The sequence below is a fragment of the Protomyctophum bolini genome (genome assembly GCF_963924005.1).
Source record: "Protomyctophum bolini genome assembly, chromosome: 8".
Taxonomy (NCBI): Eukaryota; Metazoa; Chordata; class Actinopteri; order Myctophiformes; family Myctophidae; genus Protomyctophum; species Protomyctophum bolini.
In genome coordinates, this window is record NC_137869.1 from 39,354,683 (window position 1) to 39,378,428 (window position 23,746).

At 44.1% G+C, this 23,746-nt stretch overlaps 1 protein-coding gene across 3 annotated transcripts; it reads left to right on the forward strand.

Annotated features, from left to right (window-relative positions):
* The first annotated feature begins 257 nt into the window (after positions 1-257).
* mier2 (mesoderm induction early response 1, family member 2) lies at positions 258-15,215 on the forward strand. Of its 3 annotated transcripts, none has more exons than XM_080769333.1 (13): positions 258-305; positions 1,536-1,724; positions 3,381-3,506; positions 5,857-5,968; positions 7,715-7,806; positions 8,515-8,584; positions 8,872-9,026; positions 10,283-10,364; positions 10,594-10,688; positions 10,903-11,024; positions 12,622-12,779; positions 13,663-13,756; positions 15,077-15,215. In XM_080769333.1, exons 2-12 carry the CDS (start codon positions 1,698-1,700, stop codon positions 13,716-13,718), a joined length of 1,095 nt encoding a protein of 364 aa, XP_080625459.1. In that variant the 5' UTR covers positions 258-305; positions 1,536-1,697; the 3' UTR covers positions 13,719-13,756; positions 15,077-15,215. The 3 variants fall into 3 exon arrangements, with proteins under 3 accessions (XP_080625459.1, XP_080625458.1, XP_080625460.1); XM_080769332.1 differs by having other exon boundaries at positions 13,663-13,760; positions 15,077-15,200; XM_080769334.1 differs by having other exon boundaries at positions 5,863-5,968; positions 13,663-13,760; positions 15,077-15,200.
* The last annotated feature ends 8,531 nt before the right edge of the window (positions 15,216-23,746 follow it).

A 23,746-nucleotide genomic window follows, 5' to 3' on the forward strand; every position in this document is an offset into this window, starting at 1 on the left:
AATTTGTTAAGAATTATTTGAAAACAAAAGTATAAAACATTATCTGTTCAGTGTTGTGAATTAGAAGGCAACATAGCCAGCTATAGGCCTATATATGTTGTGAGGCAGAGGCAGGCTGTTTTTCCACATAACTAATATGTTTCTCGTGTAATCCAGTTATCAGTTAGTGAAACGTTGCGGTAATAAAGTGAGTTGACTCCATCCATTGAGCTCCGCTCTATAGCTACACTACAGATAGAAGCACTAGAGTGGACCTACAACATCCGGGCACCACTGGGAGCCTGCGCAGAAACGGAATGGCGGAGGTAAGTGAGCGAAATGAGGAATGTAATGAACCAAATGATAAGAGAAACCGAACGGTTTTTAAGACCTCGTGTCACTCCCGACCGTACACACGTACGTTGATCATTGTACCCGGCGGCCAGCGACGGGGGAAAGGGGGCGATCGGGGATACAACCGAGCAAAGAAAAATGGAGAATCTCTCCACGGTATCGCCTCCCTCTCTCTAGACTCTCCGGCGTTCGTTCGCTCGGCTTTAAAGAGCCATTCCCCCTGCCTTGCCTTGATAGTAAAAAGCTGTGTGGAGAAAACAATAGGAGTGTGTCGGGCTTCTTTTAGTGGTGCTGAACTGTTTCAGGTGTGCCCCCCGCCGCTAACAAAAGTGGGGATTGACTCAAAAGTTGAGGGCGATGTCCGACTTTGTGCCCGGTTTACTCTGGCCATCTCTTTTCAATGTGCTCGAAACATTGAGAACTATTTCCTTCTCGTAAGACTTGTAGTGAGTCAGAGCAGTGGGAGGAAGGAGCGTTCAGCACCAAGTCACAGGAAAGCGCCACTGGTCAGACACAGTGCCCGAGGCGAGGCAGGGAGGGGTGGGGGGAGACCAGCTATTATTTTAACGTCAGTTATTTTATTTTAACATTACTTTTATCACGTTTTTGTCCAAGTGTGTGTGTGTGTGTGTGTGTGTGTGTGTGTACAGCTGTAGCTGTTCGAGATGCAAGCTTTTGAGACATTTAAGCAAATTTAGTGGGCGTTGACGCCCTCTAAGTGTGGCCTTTAGTGGGATTAACCTACCGTAATTTGCCCTTCCTCCAAATCGGTGTAAACTTTTGTCTTAAATTGACCTTTTGGGGCTACCGGTATATTCAAACAGTGCAAGATTTGGGACTATTTTCATGTCATTCACGGTATAGCCTCAAGTTTTAAGATGCAAATGTATTGCCCTTAAAAATATATATTTATGTTGACTGTCTTTGTCAGCAATTGAAAAGTGGTGGGTTAAAAGCATAGATAGAGGTTAAAAGTCAGGAGTCAGCTGATCTGTAATGAGATGAGCAGGGATCAGCCACTCGTGTGTGTGTGTGTGTGTGTGTGTGTGTGTGTGTGTGTACACGCATGCTACTGTGTGCACTCACTGTATACTTGGCATGTCTGGAACTGTATGGGTTACAATTTGTCACCATGTTGTATGATATATTTTAAGTGTCCGTGTGTGTGTATAATACTCTGTATGTGCGATTGTGTGTTCTAGATGTTTGGCTGGGTTCTACAGCTGAGCCATGCAGCACTGGGGGTCTAGTGTGCACACAGCCATACGGCATGAGGTCCCTCAACAACAGCAGCGGAAAGGAGTCCACTTAGGCCTTAGAAGAGTTGGATAAGGACAGCCCAACGGCCCAAACACAGTCGCCCCATGAAGATGACTGCCCGATCCCACGCAGTGAGTTCAAAACTGTACTGACATGCTCCAAAACATTGCTAGGACATTGGCCAAGAAAACTTTGGTTTTGAGACATTTAAGTTTTGTATTGTATTGCGACGCTGAGAGTTTTCATAGGTAGTAGAGAACAATATTAACGTAACAAAACCAGCCTTCTGTCTCTGGAAGTTTCTCAATAGCTGCACTTGTCTGTGCTTGTTTTGCTCATGAACTTTGTGAAACATCATCAGAATGTTGTTGTTTTCGAAGATGTGAGGTGTTACTGTTTTGACTCTAACACACACACACACACACACACACACACACACACACACACACACACACACACAGCTTATTAGGGAGCGGCAGTACCTCAGGGGTGGAGTGGCCAGTAGAGCGGCCAGATGGGAAACCGTCAGGTTCCCAGATCGATCCCGAGGCCCGGGCTCCCCCAGAGTTAGTGTCAAAGCGTCCTCGACTCTGAACCCCTGATTGCTCCCGATGTGTAGGTTGGTGCCATCCATGGTTTCCTCTGCCATCGGTGTATGAATCAGTGCACACACACACTGTAGCGTCACGGAGATGCCAAATGCTGCTCGTGGCAGGAGTCTCTTCCTGGTTTTTAGCAAGGAAGCTTAGAGAAGGAAAGGACATGGTCACGTGACTGGGCTGCGCCATGACACTTGAGAGTCGACGTGAGCTCAGTGACCAGCTCATGAACAAACACTATTTCTGAATGACTGAGACCTTTTGTAAAGTAATCGCTCCTGGAAAATAACAGAAGACATGTCACACATTATTGTCTGCTGTGTTGCTTTTCGATGTGTACACTGTGTAATTTTATAGACGTATGATATCTAAAGAGCACAAAGCACCTTTCTGAACCTACCAAGTATCGCGAGACTTCCCACCGTTCCCTGTCTGTCAGTCAAATATCGCGATACTTCCGAGCCAGGAACGATACCTGCTGCTGTTCCTGATCCTCAAATATAATGATATACTGTGCACTCTGTGCACATCGAAAAGCAAGTGATTAGAAAACAACCTGTCATATGTCTTCTTTTATATTCCTGAACCGGTCTCAATTGTTCAGAAATAATGTTTGTTATGAACTGGGTCCATCCGGCTCCATTCACTGCCATGTATTCATTGAACTTACGGTGTGAGTTTTGGTTCCCATGAAAGTGTCATGGCGCAGCCCCCAGTCACGTGACCATTTCCTTTCCTTCTCTAAGCTTCCTTGGTTTTTTAGACAGCTGGTGGATGGAAATGAAGCTTCACCCACGTGGCAGAATGCCGCGTCGGGCAGGAAACGGGAAACGCTTGCCCCTGCAGCAAGCAGAAGCTGTGCGTGAGCTAATTTTTTTTTTCATCCACCAGCTGTCTAAAAACCAGGAAGAGACACTACAGTGTAGAAGCACCCAGTGTGCACCATCTGTATGAAACGCTTTGGATAAAAGCGCTATACGAATGCACCATTTACCTGTCTGTTTTGGAAAAAAAATACACTCTCTGGCGTTATTATGAACTTTTAAAGAACACATTCTCCCCAAAGTTAACTTGAGGAGTACATTCCACCCAAGGGACACCAAGGGAGTCCATTGTTTTTTTGCGTTCTTGGTATTGAGAAGGTATTGTCTCCCTCCCTCCCTCTCTGTGTGTGTTTTGTGTGTTCAGGCCAGTGAACTGCCCCTGGAGGAGCTGCTGGCTCTGTACGGCTACGAGGTGTTGGACCCTCTCCTGCACTCGGACAAAGACACCTGTCAGCTAGCTGCCAGCCTGCCAGACATGACACTGGACAAGGTGAGACATTCCCTGGCACACTGAGCCCGGGGTTGTGTGCGTGTGTGTGTGCGTGTGTGTGTGTGTGTGTGTGTGTGTGTGTGCGTGCGTCATTCTGAGCCCAGTACATACAGTACAATACACTGTAAAATTGTGAGTGTCATTAAAACATGAACCCGTTAAAAGCAGGAAGTCCTTTTAGATTTTAACCATTATTTTATACTTAAAATAGCAGAACTACAAGCTCATAACACGCGTCACTTCGTGCCGCGTGTATAGATCTGCCATTTTGAAAAATCGTAAAGATGTGTGCATTTTTTACTAAATTTTTTACTAAATACTTTAGACTCTGGGTCCCAGGAACCAGAGTCCTGCAACAGGTCGGATACCCCGTGGGTACCAGAGTTTGACCGGTGAAAATATACTTTTAGAAGGTGCGGGGACGGGCGGAACGCAACGAAACGCGGGTGGGTGACCTTTTTAAATCGGAGCGCACTGCAGGATGTTATAAAAAGCATCTGGGTGCTTCTCAACAGCGGAGACAAAGTTAAGTCCGTCGCATGCCCAAGGAGTCGCCACGTCACCGCCGGTTCCTTCATAATGGCGTTCTGTTTCTGCTGCTGTGCTTGGTGTGCTGCTTCCGTTGCATAGCAGTGACATCACGGTCAGATCCTTGCTTCCTTATCCCATTTTGGGCAGGAACCCCTTTTGGTGTTGGCATTATGTTATGCTTTAGCTATTGAAAAATCGAAGAACGACTGACATAGAAGAAACATCAGAAAACTGTCAGGATGTAGAAGACATTTTTAGAATCTGATCTCAGGTCAAATTTGGTTATCGTAGCATTTCCAAACACACATTTGGTGTGTGTTTTTTAATCACTGCGAGGTCATCAGGCTAATCTTTTTTTTGTTATCATCCTGTCCAAAATCATGAATTAACTTTATGTTGTGATAATAAGAAGCAGTAGCCTCATTCAACTACATCCGTCATCCGTGTGCAATGACGCACCACCGCCGCCCACCACCACATAACATGCCGGTGTTGGTTGAAATAAAGTCAAATATAGCGAGCGGTGCCGGTGATACGAACAGATAACGGGCCGGGCAACGGGTCCAGTGGATCTAGTTTCGATCCACGGGTAGCGGGCGGGTTGCGGAACTGATGGTTGACGGGCGGTGTGTGTGTGTTTCGAAAATTGGACCCGTGCACGGCCGTGCAGGACTCTGCCAGGAACCGGGGATCTCCGGCCAAATCCGTATGATTTTGAAGCACAACCACTGATCTTAATGGGTTTAACAAGGGGTGTCAAGCCGGTGGCCAGATGCAGCCCGCGAAGGAGTCCCTCCTTGCGTAATGAAAAATCCATGACCCTTTATTTTGTATCTGCCGTATGTCAGCCGCCCACCATCCATGCTGCACCAGCACCTTGTGTGGTGTGTAGGTTGGTCCTGAAGAAAATACAGGCTGATGAACACTAGTTAACTGCTGTGCACGACTCCTTGAAATCCCCAGTGTGTGTGTGTGTGTGTGTGTGTGTTCTTTATTTACCAAGGGCAGTAGCTGAGCACCAGTGTTCATTTCCAGCAACGCCCTGCACAAAGTGCACATAGACACACAGACGCACACATTCTAACCTGTGAGCTGACCAGTACAACCTGACCTGCACAGTCTTGATTCTGTTAGTCACTGAGCAACTCCACTGGAGCAGTCAGTGCCTTGCTCAAGGGCGCTTCAGCGCGGTGAGCGCGGTGATCGTTCACTTCCCTAACAAGATTTTCCTGCCGGTCTGAGCAATTATTCCAGCGACCTGTTAATTTACCTTCTTCAGTGCTTGTCACTCATCATAGGAATAACATGGATTGGGTACAGGGCCAAATATCATGACTGGAGGGTGAATTTCAAAGTTTATTTTTCTTTACCGAGCTCGGAAGGGCACGCTAAAGTTGCGTAATCCTCTCAGTTGCTGACGAAAAGAGACAGACGGACGCGTGTGAGTGAGACGCAGAGTGTGAAAAAAAAAAAAAAGTATAATAAGTGAAAGAACAGAGACAGTAGGGGAAAAAATGCATACAAACTGGTCCAGCGCACATGAACACAGGACACACTTTATCCCCTCTGGTCTGTGACCTATACTTTGTTGACTGGTGTCTCCCAGGGCACTATACTTGGTCCCCATCTTTATTCTTTCTATCTATGTCCTCTTTGCCATTTTTTTTAAATCTAAATATCACTGGAAAGTGCATTTCAGTCTTGCCATTGTTGTGAACTTTGTTTTAATGTACATGCATATAATTGACCTACAGCTTCTATTTTGTTAGTTTAATATTGCATTGTCTTCTGTCTCGTCGTGTTGTTCATTCGGCGTCAGGATCAGATAACCAAGGATCTGTTTCCTGAAGAGGAGGAAGAAGAATCATCGGCCGATGACCTCACCCCTTCTGTCACCTCTAACACCTCTGAACTGCTCCGACGCCTGCAAGGTCACATGCGCATGCACGCACGCACACACGCACACGCACACACATTCGCACTCTGTACCCTACACCTACACCTTTGCACTGCAAAAGCAAAATAGACTCGCGGGCGTTTTGTTTTCAAAAGACAAAAACAAATTAGATCGGTGAACCAATGGCATCAACCGGCTGTTTTCGCTGGACATTTTGAATCTGCCCCTCCCCCCCCCCAGGAATCACAGCACAGGACCATTAATCCAAACATAACCTAGTACAGCTGTGCAAATCCACAATTTAGTTGGGTTAGGATTTTACCCATTTAGGCCTGACGTCGAAATAAAATAAAAAATCTGAAATACCTCCTGTTTCTCTATCAGTGGTGCACAATATTTCATGTCAAGGAACCCAAAGATTATATGAAATATGCCTCCGCCCCCCCCATCTGAAAATATGTTGTTCAGGGACCTCCCCAGAAGCAAAGATTTGAGTTAAAATGTTCACTCTGTAACAAAACATATATATTCAAAGATTTGAGGAACATTTTCACGATTTTTCAAAAATAGCGTAGAGTGCCGCACGATGAGCTTGTAGATCTGCTATTTTTCAATAGCTAAAGTATAACATAATGCTTTAAAAACACCAAAAGGGGTTCCCGCCCAAAATGCGTTAAAGATAACCCCATATTATGTAGAATGGTTTACGGAATGTGAGTTTTGCCAAAGAAGCCGAGTGACATCTCAGGTTTGTTTTTCCTTGCTGTTCATATTTCAACTTGCTCATGCTGTGACGCTCCACACAGGCTTGTTTGGTTACAGAAGATCATTTAGGGGGTTTCTCTAATAATGTAACATAACTGGAGGGTAATATATATTTTTAACTTCTGCATTAGTGCATCAGATGTTACTAGTTCCAAATACATTACAAGCACCTGCTTGAGAGTCAAGAGTGACCTTTCAGGGTTCACTCAGGGTTTTACAGTGTTGTTTTGGTTTGTAGTTCAATTATACATTCATGACGTTATTAATAAATAGTTGTGTAATGATTCCATGTGACCTGTGCTCAGTATTGTAGGCACTGCACTGTAGGCATTCTATCAACATCAGTATGTTCATGATAGAAGGAGAAGGTTTCGGGCACACAGTTAAAAAATTAGGAACGCCTTTATTAAATGAAAAGGCAACTGCCAACATGTTTCGACCTAACGGGTCTTCATCAGGGCTCCATTGAGCACCTGGTTAGTTCCTCTTTCTTCTCTCATCAGTATTAGTCAGTATATTTAACTGGTTCCGCACCAGCCCCGAGAAACTGAGATTAATTAATTTATTTGTTTTATTCCCCATAATCCAGTCTGTTAGCATTTTATGCTATTTATGACGTTTACCTAAAAACGGCCAAAATACTCATGTGCACGCGCGTGTCTTTATGTGCATCATGGATCATAATATGCTCAAAATGCGATATTCGGGGCTTGATTTGACTTAGATGTGACTAAAACTATTATTCCCCGATCGGATCACCTCTCCTGACCTGTGAAAAAGCTAATAGAAGTTTACTATTGTCGGAACTGATTGTCGGCCATTTTAGGAGTTTTTTCAAAAAACGTCTGGCACTGGCACGCTAGCGGCTACTATAGCACTGGCGCTGATCCAGCTTAATATTCAGATGCAATACAAAACATTTTTCCTCCGTTGAATTATTTAAAATGTGCTTTTGGAAAGGTTACCAAATTGGCACCTAACATTAATGTGTGTATATGTCACATCCATCTTTTAGGCGGAGACAAAGGCATGTTGATCAGTTCTTCTTCAGAAGAAGAATCAGACGATGACTCGAATGCCTCCAGTGCCTCCAATGATGGACGCAAGGTAAGTCAAATGACTGATACTGTATGAACTCTAAACGGTGCTAAACCCACTGATGACTAAACGATATGCAGTCTCATCGGAACACTACCATTACAGTACTGTATGTGTGCACTGCAGCGTGTCTGTTTATATCCAATCCAATCCAGTCCACTTTATTTATATAGCACGTTTCAAAACTCAGAGTTTACAAAGTGCTGTACAGGAGAAAAATAAAAACAAATGAACTAAGCTACCACACAGAACAACAACAGCGAGAAAACAGTGAAAAAAGCTGAGACACAATACAGAAAACAACAGAAAAGCAACAGCCTCACAGTGAGAGAAAACAGACAGTATACAAGGACCGAAGGAACTCAAGCGGGGTTAAAAGCCAAGGTATAGAGGTGGGTCTTTAGGCGAGATTTAAAAGTCTCGATGGAAGGGGCCAATTTGACGTGGGAGGGGGGAGTGCGTTCCATAGTTTGGGGGCTACAACAGAAAAGGCTCGGTCGCCTCTGGACTTTAAGCGGGTCTTCTTTGTGACCCTGAGATTAAGCTGGCCCTCAGACCGCAGTGACCTTGGAGGAGTATAGACCTCAATAAGGTCAGACAGATAAAGAGGAGCCAGACCATTAATTGATTTAAAGACAAATTAAATTATTATACGTCCATATATTTACCAGTAGCATATGCCATGGTTTGTGAATGACTTAGTTTTTTTCCCCTCAGGACATCATGGTTGGCTCAATGTACCAAGCGAAGATCCCTCCCGTCAGTCCCTACACCTTTCAGGATAGAGGTAGGTTCTGGGCCTCTGTCCCATTTTTAAAAGTGAATAAGGGGTTGTTTTTTTCCACTTACTAGCTCTCCTCTCCTCCCTATTGACTCTGTCCTCATGCTCTCTGTCCAGCTGCTGTGGAGTCCCCCTATTTACTCTAAAGTCCTCGTCCTCTGTGTCTCCAGCCCAGGACAGTGAGGACCACCTGCTGTGGAGTCCTCTCTCTCTGTCTCTCTCTCTCTCTCTCTATTGACTCTGTCCTCGTCCTCTCTCTCTCTGTATTGACTCTGTCCTCTCTGTGTCTCCAGCCCAGGATGGTGAGGACCAGCTGCTGTGGAGTCCCGGGGTGCTGCCGGTGCAAGAGGTGGAGGAGTACCTGCTCTGTGCACAGATACCGGGCTGCCAGGAGGGGGCGGCGAGGAGCACACGTCTACCAGGAGACACCATCCGAGACAACGAACAGGTGATGTCACTCACCATTCTGACGCAGAAAGAGTGCATCCATGTAACTTTGTTCCATGACGGAGTTGTGTTGTGTGTGTGTGTGGGTGTGTGTGTGGGTGTGTGGGTGTGTGTGTGTGTGTGTGTGTGGGTGGGTGACGCCATGTAGGATGAGATTTATACAGCTTTAGGAAAGGCAGAAGTCAATGCTGTGTGCCGGAGCCGGGAAGAAGAATCCGAGATATTAGGATTCTAAAAACTCCGTTCCCATAGACGGCATAAGACAGCGGACATTTCACTTTCACAGAGTTGTGAACCCTAATCAATATATAGGACGATCTCGAGTTAATGCATATATATTTTAGAACTATACACCTCCCATGTGCCATTCTTTGGCTAATTGATTGATTGCATACTTTATTAACAGTTTACACAAGGTACAAAGGTACCTTCTTGAATGGCAGATCTACAAGCTCACAGCATGTCACCTTTTGCTGCGCTGCAAGCTTGTACAATGGACTAGTAGTCAAACGGAATTAGGATGCTGTCACTTGTAACTCCTTGCAACAGTCGGTCAACACTCAACCATAGCATGTCCAGTTGTCCACACAGAAGAATCCTCAATTTAACTCTCAACAGTGGAAAGGTTTACGGGGCACGGTGGCACAGTTGGTAGTGCTGTCGCCTCACAGCTAGAAGGTCCTGGGTTCGATTCCCGCTGGGGACGCTGTGGGCACTGGCGGCGTGTTCCCTCCTCCGCGTCATCAGTGCCCATACCCGAGGCGGGGGTTGGTGATAGGGCCTTTCTGTGTGGAGTTTGCATGTTCTCCCCGTGTCCCCTAGGGTAGGTACCCTCACAAAAACATGCCGTAATCCTGGTCTCTAAAAAACTACCTCCCCTGGCCAGCCGGGGCGCCTGATGGAGGCAAAGGAACTGGTCGGAATAACGTGTCCCTTCCACGCGCTACGTCCGGCCGGGGAAATTCCCCTCTGTCAGGTGAAAAGAAGCAGCTTGGACTCCTCATGCATAGAAGGAGGCATGAGGTCAGTCCGCTGCCCCCCCAGGTTGGCAGAGGAAGTGTAGCGCCCAGGATTACATTAGATAATTGGCACTGGGTGATTAGAAAAACTGGGTTACAAAATCGTGGGATAAAAATATATACTCTATGGTTTTACCATCAACGTTGTATGTTGTATCGTCAAGTGACTGGATAGGAGCATCGGCTAAATGTCTCAAACAGAAACACTTTCCGTTTCTCTTTCTGTCTTTCCTCTCAGGCGCTGTACGAGCTGGTGAAATGCAACTTCAGCATGGAGGAGGCACTCAGGCGATTGCGCTTCAATGTGAAAGTGTACCGCGGTAAGAACTTTCCGCGTACTTTTCGACTCGTTATGACCACACTCTTCACTATTCACAACATGACAGTGATGCACAGAAGTTCCCCACAAACTTTTTCAAAAATCCTCCTATCCGTATAGATAGACTGTATTGTCATGGCATTGCAAATGTAATGTTGAATTCAATTGAACTGACTGACCAGTTGTTGGGACTGGTTTTCTCCACTGACCTCCTCTTGTCTCTTTTGTAGAAGAGCTGTGTGCGTGGAGCGAACAGGAGTGCCGGAACTTTGAACATGGCTATAGAGTTTATGGGAAGAACTTTCACCTCATTCAGGGCAATAAGGTTGGTGCCCTGAGATCGTACTCCCTCTCTAGGTCGTCCTCAGACGACCTCTCCATCGTACTACAACAACATACTGCTTTTTTCTTTCTTTTTTTCTTTTTAACTGGATTCAGTGTACCTTTTTGGTGTTTTCTCTCATGTGTGTGAATGTTTTCTCTGTAAAGGGGTGTTTGACGTTATCTCATACACAGGGCTTTCTTTTTCCCCTACCCAGGTACGGACGCGGTCTGTGGGGGAGTGTGTCGAGTATTACTATATGTGGAAGAAGTCAGAACGCCACGAGTACTTCACTCAGCAGGCCTCAAAGCTGACCCGAAGGAAGTACAACATGCATATGTAAGTAGGGGCTGGGAGTGGACACGAGTAACCATGAAACCATATTATGCATGGATGTTTTTTGTCTGGGTTTTCAAGTTGCTCCGCAATTCCTTGACCCTATGCTAAGCCCCGCCCCCACTCCATTCTGCCAGACCAAGGTCTGGCAAGCTGTGCTTCCCACCCATTGAGATGCATGTTAAATGACGGGATTTCTCCATATAAATAATCGATAATTTCTTTAGCAAGAGTTTCTAAATCTAGTCAACAAGGTCTGCAGTAGGCTACAGTATATGCACTGAAGAAATGTGCATGACGACATTTCAATATACTAGAAATACGATGTAGAGGGTGAAACGGTATCCAACTGTATCAACTTTAATGTCCGACAGCAGGAGTTTTCATGTAATGGGTCAATCATACATGGTTGCCAGGTGAAAGCTACTTGTGTGATCCACTTAAATTTGAGCTGTTAGCAGTACAATTATTAAATATTTGAAGATCTAGTTGAAGGGAAGTTGACTGGTATTCTGAGGGAACAATAACATGGATACCACTGATCTAAAACAAAACGAATGTGCTGGAGCCTCCTGTTCAAGAAGCCTCAGAAGTTCTTTTCTATTAATGTATTGTCATAGATATAAAAAGGTGGAAGTGTGGAAGGCACGCTGTCTACTGGCCAATCACAGTGCGTCTTTTCCGGCACTTAAAATTCAATTCAAAGGAGCTTTATTGGCATGAAGAAACAAACGTTTACATTCCCAGAGTCTCTGGGAAGGAAAGAGTCCCGCCTGTGATTGGCCTACCGAATGCCCCCTTCTGTGACTCACGCGGAAGCGTGCTTCAGAATTCCTCCTCCTCCTCCTCCCCGTGTCGTCTTCACTGTGTGAGAGAGCGGGTGGGGCGCCGCATGGGACAGAAGCACAGAATGGCACCGTAGCCTCCGAAATCTGAGGAGGAGGAGGAGGAGGAGGGCAGAGAGAAGTTAATTTGCAACCCACGACGAGGGAGGCCATTCCCACTCCCCGCGGTAGTAGCACACTGGCTTCCCTATTTTACAGACGCATCAGTGCCGGAGGAAGCATCTACCTTTCTCTGTCTATGGCTTATCTCAGGGGTTCTCAACCCGTGGGTCGCGACCCCTCGGGGGGGGGTCGACACATTATTTTGGGGGGAACCCCAAATTATGTTCAATTTCTTTTCTTTCTTTTTTTTTAACTGAATGGCTGGAAAATGTAAAGAGTTTACATGCATGCATAAACTTTCCTTAATGATTATATCTGGTATCGGTATTAATTTATGAAATATTTTCTCTATTATTAAGGTTATTAATGAATTAATTGCAGGTCAATTTGTATTGGTGGTGGGGAGGGGGGGGGGGGGGGGGGGGGGGTCCCCAGCCAAAAACAGAAACCAACCAGTTAAGATTTGATTATTTTAAATTGTTCAGTTGTTTTCCGGTATAATCACAGCATTATCGGGAAAAGCACCAAACCGAAGGCCGTGCTCTTCGCGTCTTCCGTGATGTGCTGCCACCAGCAACACTGTAACTCTGGCAGCTTACTGACTGCTTCACTTACGGTGATGATGATGATGATGATGATGTGGTGTTTTGCAGGGAGGAGGATGGAGACCAGGATGGGGAGGTGGGGGAGCTGGTCGGAGGGGGTAACTCCCAGGACTCTGGGTCTACTACTCCGGGCTCCCTGCAGGGTGCAGTGCAGCTGGAGTCCTCCTCCTCCCTTCCACCGCAAGGGCTGGAACTGGACAAACAAGGTAGGCGGTTAACACACTCCCCCCAAAGGACAAAATGGCAGTTCTCCTCATGGACGACCCTCTATTCAAACCCATTCACGGTTCATGTTAGATCACATTATTTACATTGTTTTGTTTTGTTTGTTTGTCATAGTTCTCGTGCCTGTGGTGTTTGACTTTTGTTTTGGTCTCATTGGTTATCACTGTCTCAAGCATTCTGAATGTTATTCAGGGTTCCCACCGTCATGAAATTCCGGAAAATATTTTGAAATTAGAAAAAGAAAATTCAGTTCTGGAAAAGTTTTGGAATTTATCAAGGGTCCTGGAAAAATAGTTGGCTATGCATTGTTTTTTGGCTATTGATTTAGTTAATAAAAAACTTTTTTCCATAACTAAATAAATGTAACACAAGTTGTGCGGTTTCAGCCTAATGTGTACCATTATGTGACAAAAAACAACAGATCTACAAGCTCACAACGCGCTGCAGCGTGATTCTATGCCCTAGGATAGGTGGAGTAGCAAAACATTTGGAATAGAATTATAGCATTCTATCTATATTCTATGCTTTATTGTTGCTACACTGCCCGTCTTTAGGGCATTTCACATAGGAGTAAGACACTCATTATTGCGCTGAATTAGTTATTGTCATTATAGGCCTGGTAATTGGGTTAAATATTCGGAAATATTTGGAAATTCATTGGTAAAAATGTGTGGGAACCCTGGTTATTTCTCCGCACCTGTTTCTATTTGCTTTGCCTATCATTTTTTTGTTTGTTTGTTTTCTTTGTGTGTGCGTGTGTGTCTGTGTGCACGCGCGTGTGTGTGTGTGTGTGTGTGTGTGTGTGTGTGTGTGTGTGTGTGTGTGTACATGCACATGTGTGTATACATTGACATGGCGCTGTAGAGGAGGAGGGCCGTCCCCGGAGGAGACGAACACCACGCTTTCTCTTAAAGCCATGAACTTGGTCCGCACAGGCCTCAGAAAGCAGGCGTGGCCTGTAGGTAAACAGACAGAGACAATGTGATTCATAGGCCTGTCACAATTATCACGTAATTGTCTAATCGCAATTATCTTTGCCATAATCGTCATAAACATTTCCATGTTGGATTTTCCAAAAAACGGTGGAAATAGCAGATCGGCTGTTTCCACTATTCATATAGTTATTAGATTATCTAAGTTATTTGTCGTATCTGTCTATAGAGCGTCGAAGTCCCGCCAGCTTTCATGACGACGCCAGGCCCATGAAATAATTCCCAATGCATTTTCCCCATTTCGAAACGTATTTATTTAAAGACCTTATAAGCGTCGTACAAAGCCAACTCTTGTCGTGACAAATCATGACAACAAACACAATATTTTGGACCAAACAAATAATTACAAAGAAGAAAAACACAAAAAAGTGTTGTAACCTGCCATTCTTTCCTACTTTCTAATTCTTTGTTTGGCCCAAAACATTGTGTTTATTGTCATGATTTGTCACGACAAGAGTTGGCTTTGTCTGCGGCGTAAACGTCTTTAAATAAATACTCTTTGAAAAGTCTGAGGAAAATGAACGGGGATTTCTTTTCCGGGTCTCTCGAGGGGGCGGGACTGCGACGCTCTATTGCACTTTTTGTTTACGAAGCCTACAAGCCAAACAGAAAAGACAGCCCTAGATTCAGAGCGAAACTCACTAACTTTTCTCTTCCAAAGAAAATCCATAAATGTACCGTACAAGACTGGTTAACAAATCATGTATTTAAGGGTAATAGACAAAAGAAACACCTCAAAGCATGTGTATCATGGATGAGTGTTATTTCTCACCTGGCTTATTCATGGGACACAGTATTTACAAATCATCAAAGACAAGACTTTGTTTTGCTTTGTTTTGTTTTTACAAATTGTGCAGGAGATTTTAATTATTAATATTAATAATAATAATAAATAATTATTTCAGTGCCTATACAGTAATTTGCTTTAGGAATAATAATTATGGTATGTTTGGCACCATAATGTTAGGACTGAATTAAAAAGGTTAGAGGAGTTCTTTTTTGTCTCTCCACAATGGCATCTTAATGGCATTGGTGCCGTCAACAACAATATGCAAAGGTCAGGGTCAGGCGCCAGTTCCTGACGAAGACCATGGGGTTGAAACGTGCTCATATAATAAACTCACTGTGTTGGGGATCATTTAAAACGGTGTGCGGAGTTCTTCAAAAATCTGAATTTTAACATGATTTTATAGCACAGCGAGAGAGAGATTAATTTAATTGTTATATATATATTTTTTGTTTTGTTTTTATTAGTTTTTTTTTTTTAATATTTTCCATCTGTCCAGGTGAGCAGGGGATGTACGCTGGTGGGTGTCCCCAGCAGCTGTTCAGGTGCCCCTTCTCGCTTCTCTCGCCTGTGGAAGACCCCCGGGAGCCTGCTGGGCGGCCGGGCGGTTGTCCTCCCCTCTCAAACTCTCAGCTGCAGGCCCAGCCCTCCTCCTCCCCTCCTCCTCACAGCAGCTCCCTGCAACAACAACCCTGCGGTGGTGGTGGCGGTGGCGGCCCTCCATCCCCCACCCAGGAGGACCACAGCAGTCACATCCTGGGCTCTGGCTTCTACCAGCTCCAGTTCTACGGGCCTTTCATCCCAGAGGGCCCTCCTGGGCACTGTGCTGCCACCACCGCGGGGAGTGGGACTGGGAATGGCCTCCCTCGTCGTGGGTCACAGGTGGACTTCTCCCTGCCCTCCTCCTCCTCCTCCTCCTCCCCTCCCTCGTCCGCTCTCCTGCCCTCGGATTTCGGAGGCTACGCCGGTGCCATTCTGTGCTCCTCTTCTCCCATGCAGCGCCCCACCCGCTCTCTCACACAGTGAAGAGGACGACACGGGGAAAGAGGAGGGATTGTATTCCATTTAAAATGGAGCTACACAGTTTGTGCCATTTTTGTCTGTGGACATCTTGAGTGGACCTTGGTCTTTTTATGCCGTTGTACTGCGTAGACAATGTAGAAAGAAATAAGAGACTTCTTATAACATCGGAAGCACATTATCCTTTCTGGAATGATGAACACATGCCGTCCATTCTGGAATGTTATATATTTCTGCTGATGATCGGCACATATAAGCAGTTCATTACAGTGACCTATGAGGCATTGAGTCACGACTGGACATTTTTTAAAGTAGACCGGAAACTGGAAGCACCTTGCAGTCCAACCAAAAGCAACCGTAATCACAACTAACAGCTTGAGAAACCAGCCGCCGGGAGGACGTGAGAAACATCAGCGTTCATTCACTGCCGCCTCATTTTGTTGATTGTTTTCGGGATCCTCAGACACCAGGACACCGTTACCTACAAGCTCTGTTTTAATGTTTCACCTATCGAGACTATCGGGGTGCAAAATAGGCAAGTTTAAATCAGACTTTGCTTGGCGGTGTATCTGCTGGTGAACAAATCTCCATGCCATATCAGAACAAGCTGGGTTTGTTGAATATCTTATCTGTTCCCAAAAGTCCCGTGTGTGTGTGTATGTGTGTGTGTGTGTGTGTGTGTGTGTGTGTGTGTGTGTGTGTGTGTGTGTGTGTGTGTGTGTGTGTGTGTGTGTGTGTGTGTGTGTGTGTGTGTGTGTGTGTGTGTGTGTGTGTGTGTGTGTGTGTGTGTGTGTGTGTGTGTGTGTGTGTGTGTGTGTGTGTGTGTGTGTGTGTGTGTGTGTGTGTGTGTGTGTGTGTTGTATGTCTGAAACTACGTCTGTATTGCCTCCCAAACTCCTACCTAACTGTTGAAAGATGAATTCAATGATGGGGCAACATCAGGCACTACTTTAAGAGCACAATGTTGTTTTTTTTGCGGTTGTAGTTTTAACTGTGTGTGGGGTTCGGGGGGCATGTCAGAAGGTATAGTGTTGTATCCCTTCTCAATTACATTTTGTAAGATCCATTGACCATATTCACATTGCAGCCATTTTTCTCTTACTCTACTTATTACTTGATATCTATTCGTAGGAGCAAAATTACTGCCTTGTGGGTCAAATATGGTCTATAAATATCCTGCTTTACTTGCACAGTAGACAGAAGTGTGCCATAGCTTATTTTCCTAAAAGGAATATTTTTATTTCTGAGGCCATGAGGGATGTATTGATCCGCAGCGATGTCTCAGGCGTTGATCACGACATCTCCTATACCTTCACGGGTTCATGGAGACGTCTGAGCAAGATGCCTCTATCAAGCCAATGCCATAGACCTTCCCCTTGTTCACCCCCCCCCCCCCCCCCCCCACAAGCATATTCATGTGGCCGAAGTTTCCAAAAACATTCCAGTTTTATTGCAAGTGCATTTGATAAAAAAAACAATACTGCTGATTTGCCTTCATTAAAACCGAAGTCTTGGATAAGTAGCACAATTTGGAAATGAACAGAACTAAAATGATTGAACATTGCCTTCCAGTTGAAGGATTCTCCATTCTTTTTGGAATGGAGCACCATCCAAGTGTTGTGGAGTTGTGCCCCAGGTTTTTCTTTTTACACTTGTATATATATATAAGAAATCTCTTGGAACATATACTGTATGCACAAACCCTACTGTATGTGTTCAAACAGATGGCAGTTTTTAAATGTACCAAATCATGATCAAAGTGATTTCTTTTTTTAAGCTATACGATCCAGGATTTATTTTAACGAATAAAACTATTTTTTAACATTCTGTGTTAACACATAACTAAGCCTATCTGCAGCGGTCGGAGGTGGTCTTGCTGCTCTTCCATTGAGACATTTAGACCCCGGTGAGGGCCGACAACTTTGACCGACGGTGTCACAGTTTATTTGAAGCCGACGGCGCGCCAGATACCAAGTGTCTTTTCCTCCCAGTACTTTCACCAGTCGGTGAGTGACGTCCGTGGGTTAATAGACCGCGACACGGCAACTCGCTGGCTTAATTGGCTCGTTGGGTGGTGTCACTCGTAGCTCATGGCTGGTTTGCTTGAGAGTCTGTAGAGGGCAAGGGATGCAATGTACATAAAACGTATGATTTGTAGTTTTTAACGGGAAAGGAGAAGTTAATAAGGCAGGGTGAATTTGAATCCAGCCTCGGCTTAACGTCCATCTGTCTCTGTATTTATTTGCTTTTTTGTGTAAATATGTCAAGGCCGGCCTATACTACTAGACCAGAGCCATGTTCAGATCAGTGTTTTTTCTGTTTTCTTTACACAAGCGTAGTCCCAGACATGACCACCAGGGCCAGGAGAGAGAGGGAACCCTGCCTTTTTTTTTTAATTTTGCAATTTCTATATTGTACGGCTTCATGTTATGTTTGTTTATAATTGTAATATTTTGTAAAAAAAATAAAAAAGTGCATATTAAAATGAAATTTAAATAGGTCCCATTCATCCATCCATCCATCCATCCATCTTCCAACTGCTTATCCAGAGTCGTGTTGCGGGGGCAACAGTTCCAGCAGAGAGCTCCAGACTTAACTCTCCAGAGCAACATTGGTAACTTCATCCTGGGGGATCCCGAGGCCTTCCCGGGCCGCTGTGGAGATGTAATCCCCCCCCCATCTGGTCCTGGGCTTGTCCGGCGGTCTCCTTCTTCCAGTGGGATATTGAAAGGTACAGTATTTGCTCTCTGGCAACAGCCCTATACTACAGTTTACGATAACCACTGGTAGCTGGTCTAATGGGGTGGTTTGTATCATGTACTTTGTGGACACTGGTGGTGGTTGAATTTCTGCTGGGACTGAACTTTAATATCATTTATGGGAAAGTGGAGCCCTTTTCATTTTCACCACGATGCTTATTATATTATGTTAACCTTTTTGTTGGTCTCAAAAGTATGACACATTTAGGGGAACGTTTTTTTTTTTATTATTAAAAAATAATACAGCAGGATGTGAAAGGCACTGGTATGAATCACTTTTCCCATAAATGTTATCTGATCTGAAGCCATGCAGGATGGCTTGGGAACTGTTGGTTCCCAAAGATGGTTACTTAAAATAGAAATGCCCTGTAGCCTATCCCTTTTCTTTATCAGAAATTCAAATGTCCTTTTATAATGTTTCCTTTGCCTTACTGTTTTATGTAAAGCATGCACTGAATTGCCTTGTTGAAATGTGATTGATTGAAATATGTATTAACAGTATGCCGAATGGGTACATTTCAAGCACAACTCAATACATAAACTGTTAACTGTGGACGACACCATAAAGCATTACACTTGTTTACAACAGGGTCCACCATTTTCAATTAATCAGAACCTTTAGAGACTTCTATAGGGAATTTGAAAGAGTTCCGTTCACCTCCACCATCTGTAGGATTGCATCCAGCTCACTGATGTGCTATCAAAACCAATTGCTTTTGACCATGCCGCAGTATTTGCCAGCATAGGCCTCGTGTTTGATGTAGCCGTTTAAATAGATGTGTATTCAGTACGGTAACAAGACAACTCACCCTTTTTCCATCTCCAAGTGAGTTGTCCGGACATCTCACCCCGAAATTCCGGGTGAGAGTTGAGTGTTTGGCTGTTTGCGCCATCATCATCGTTGTTGGGGGGTGGGACAATTGTGATTGCAATTTACATATAAAGACAAGTTTGACTACAATGCCAAAACTTTGTGCTACGCTAGGATGTAATAATAAAAATCACACCTGTGTGAAGTGAGCGGTGCTCTTATCATCGTACATCATCTCATACCGGCCAATCACAATTTGCGTCCTCACCTTCTTCTTCAATGTTTGTGTCACGCAATGTTTGTGTTTACACAAACACTCAAAATTGTCCATTCATTGTCGATGTCATTTAATGTTTGTGCTGGGACAAAAATTGTGTTACATACACCAAAAGCTGGACATAGGAAAACATGTCGGGGGAGACCATGTCGCCTCTATAATGGCTCCAACCGGGATCGACCATCTTTGTATATTAAAGATCTTTGTTGTCTATCTCTCTTCACTCTCACCTTCCCTCTTCCTCCTCCTTCCCATCACTCCTTTCCTCTCTGGCCCTGCAGTGCCCTCTACTGGCCCCAAGGTGAGGGTGACGGAACAGAGCAGAGCAGCAGTGCATTCAGCCTGGTGTGGGCAGTGGGAAAGAGCAGCATGGCTTCATCACCTAATGCAGGGGTTCTCAACGTTTTTGGCCGGGGACCCCCGGAAATGCTTTAACAATGTCCCGCCCTGCCCCCTCCCGACCCCCAATAGAAATTGACTGCTACAATAGCCTTAATAATGGAGACAATACACCATAAATAAATAGTATTAAATACTGAAACCAGATATAATCATTAGGGAAGGTGTATGCATGTACTATGTGTACTATATGTAAACTCTTCCTTTCCATTTTCCAGCCATTCAGTTGCAAAAAAAGTATTTATATATCGCTCCATTTATCCAATGGCTACATTAGGTGGACATAATGTTCTGCTGTTTATCAATCAAGGTTTCAAAACTCCATGATGTAACAATGTGTGTGTGTGTGTGTGTGTGTGTGTGTGTGTGTGTGTGTGTGTGTGTGTGTGTGTGTGTGTGTGTGTGTGTGTGTGTGTGTGTGTGTGTGTGTGTGTGTTGCTGTTGTGTGCAGATGAGGTGCTTACTCCGGTGCCACACATTAAGCTGCACCGTGGTCCGACTGGTACAGAAGATCTGTGACCGGCCGCTCATACGGTGGCAGGAGAGGTACCAACCGGTACCAACAGGCACCAACCGGTACCAACCGGGCCACCGCCACTCACTGTTGGTAAGTAGCAACTAGCAAGTAGCAACACGGCGATATCTCAAGCAAATTGCTGAATTGTTAGCCATTTCCAACATCCCTTTTGCATCCAACATTTGTTCATTTCATTTGTTGGGCATTCAAATTATTCTTCATTTACATCTGGGAGCTGTTGGGAGCTGTTGGCCATTGTCGTAGGTCGACTCAAGCCAAGGACTTGAGGTTACATACTGGCAGGCATTCCCTATCCATACCTACCCTTCCACTCAAATATTGACTGAAACCTGGACTGAGGGTGTGGCTGATAATGCTTTAGCTCTATTTCTTTCTAATGCCTTTGTCCTAAAATTCATTTAAAAAAGCCATACACTTTCATGGTTGAATCACTGTTTTTCTTTATATAATTAACTGTTAAACAGCGTTTTCTTTATACTTTATACTTTTATACTTATATCTATTGATTGATTGATTGATTGAAATATTTATTAACAGTTTGCAGAATTACAGTACATGTCAAGCACAAACTCAATACAAAGACTGTTAACTGTGAGTGGACGACCCAATTAAGCATTACACTTGTTTACAACAGGGTCCACCATGTTCAATTCATCAAAACATTTAGAGACGTACAAATAGACACTTCTATATCTACTGCTGGCAGTATGTGGTTTTTACTGCGTACATGTAAGATGGCCATTTGCCATTGGCTCATTGACAGCCCAGCCCTAACCTACCCTGCATTTAAAGACTTCCCCAAATGCTGCCACCTTTATGACTCTGATGAAGACCTTCTAGGTCGAAACATTCGTCGTTTTTTTATATACTAGCATCTAAATAAAAGGCTTAAAATGTCCGTGCTGCTCCAGTGTCCTCTCCTCCTTAATTAAAACCCATTTTGGGTGGGAACCCCTTTTGGTGTTAACATTATGTTATGCTTTAGCTATTGAAAAATAGCAGATCCCCCCCCCCCCCTAAATACTTTGGCGACCCCCAGACGGGTCACGACCCACACGTTGAGAACCCCTGTATAGAGAATAGTGATCGAGAAAGAAGTCCAGGCTGTGTGAACTTGACCAGCTGCCATTTTGAACTGCTAATGTCCTATCTTATCTGGCCTCCTGCTCTGCAGGGCAGGTTCTGCAGGAGGATTAGGAGGAGGACCAGACGCATACAAGTGCAATGTTGAATGCACTGTTATGCTACTAACGACTGCAACTGCAATAATCAGCCTCTATATACAGACAGTATCTTCTTCTTCTATCTTTATTTATATTTTTGTTACCCAAAATGTGTATCGTGTATATGTATTTGGCCGAATTTCCCTGACCCTGCATTAGGTAGCTTGCCTGCCTGGATGACTATAACAACATTAAAGAGCACGCACGCACGCACGCACACAACCTTTCCACACAGATTGTGAGATACAGCACTAGCATTTTTATTTATGTGACCACTCAAAGGTAAATAGTGTACCTGATTATCATGTTGTTCTAATGGTTAGAATAACATAATCAGCAGGTATTTTATTGACCTTGGGTTAGAATCTAAACCCAAGTAGTCTTCTGGGTTTCTGTGAGTTCATTGAGGATTGAAATGAAACGTGAAATGTGAGCCCGTAAATCCACATCATTGGCTTGCAAAGTTAATGTAAGTCCTCCGACCCGAGGGCAGGTCATTTTGTATTTGTGAACCGTCACTACTGTCCTGTATGTATGTAGCCATGTACAGACAAGAGGCCAGTGTTTGACTTGCACAGTGACTAATTCATGATGTCATACAAATATACAGCTCCAGAGAGAGAGAGAGAGGGGGAATTGGAATAGGCCTAGATGGAAAAAACGGTATTATATGAATCCAAGGACTGTCCCATTGAAATTGCCCACAGGGCGGCATGAAAACGTTGTATTGTATAGAATGAGACTTGGAAGCTGTCTCTGACGGGGAGGTGATTGGATCTCTCTCTCTTGTTCATCTCTGTGATCTTGTTGATCTTTCTTGTTTTCTTTTGTTGTCACCGTTTGAATTGTTGGTTCAACTGTGTGTATGACCATGCATAAATAAAAGCGTCACATTTTTAAATGGAAATCTTGTAAGCTCATTGGGGTGGGGTAGTGTGGGGTGCGGTATTTTTATTCACAGACAGAGGTGCTGGAAAGTGTATGAACTCTATGAAATTTAAATTCAGACTGAATACCATACATTTTTAAATATGACAGCCGGCCTTTATCTAAATAATAAAGTTGAAGTTGTCTTTGTGCATGTCTATCTTTTATGCACACCGGCCACACCCCTTCCTATTGGACTGAAAATGTTCATAGTGACTTGCAAATGATCTGATAAAGTTCGTGGGCAGGTTAAATCTAAGGACATGTCTGCATGATAAACGCAGGCATGCATCCATGCTCCCCCTAAAGAAACACCCCTCTACAGCAGTGATACTCAACCTCAGGCCCGCGGGCCACATCAGGCCCGCGGGACCATTATGACTGGCCCACCAATGAAAAACTAAAAAAAAGAAGAAAAAAAAATCTGGAAAATGAAATAAAAATAAATAAATCTGAATGAAGTTATCTTTAATTACATTATTATAAGTAATACTATTAGAGTTGTACTATTACTCGAACAAAAATAAAAGCTTGGGGGGGGGGGCGGAAATTGCTCTTCACTTATATCTATCTATTTTCAGGTAGATTGTTTTATTTTATTTTATTTATATCAATGGGGAATTATTTCCTGGTGCCCTCGCAGGAGGCGGGACTGCGACGCTCTATAGTCATGCGACATCCCTACCAAGATCTAACCAACCACCATAGAACATACTGTATATTAGGCTATACTGTATATTATGCCCAACAATTATGATCTATCATCTATGTATGGATATAAGGCGTCAACTTCCCTCATGTTCAGCTCTATATGTTTGATGTTCCTGCATTAGAAATGGTGATAATCTGTGAATGCTCTCTCCAGATGGCAAAACCACCAACATTTCCAATGCAGAAGTCTCAAGTAAATCTGTAAGTCAGTAAATCACATGGGAGAGTGGGAGACGTACATTCTTCACTAGCCACAATGGAAACTGTACTGCGAACTTCATCCACATATGATAGGCTATTTCATTTTCCTAAGGACCAAGTCCAATAACATGTAAGATATTGAAACAAAACAATGAAAGTGTTTTTATTAGCCTATACGTGTAATTAGGGCAGCATTTCTTTTGAATTGTTTACACTTTATGTTGTTTAGTCCTTTCATTTGTTGCCTGTGTGTGTGTCTGTGACGCACGCACGCACACAGTCTCACTCACACACACACACACA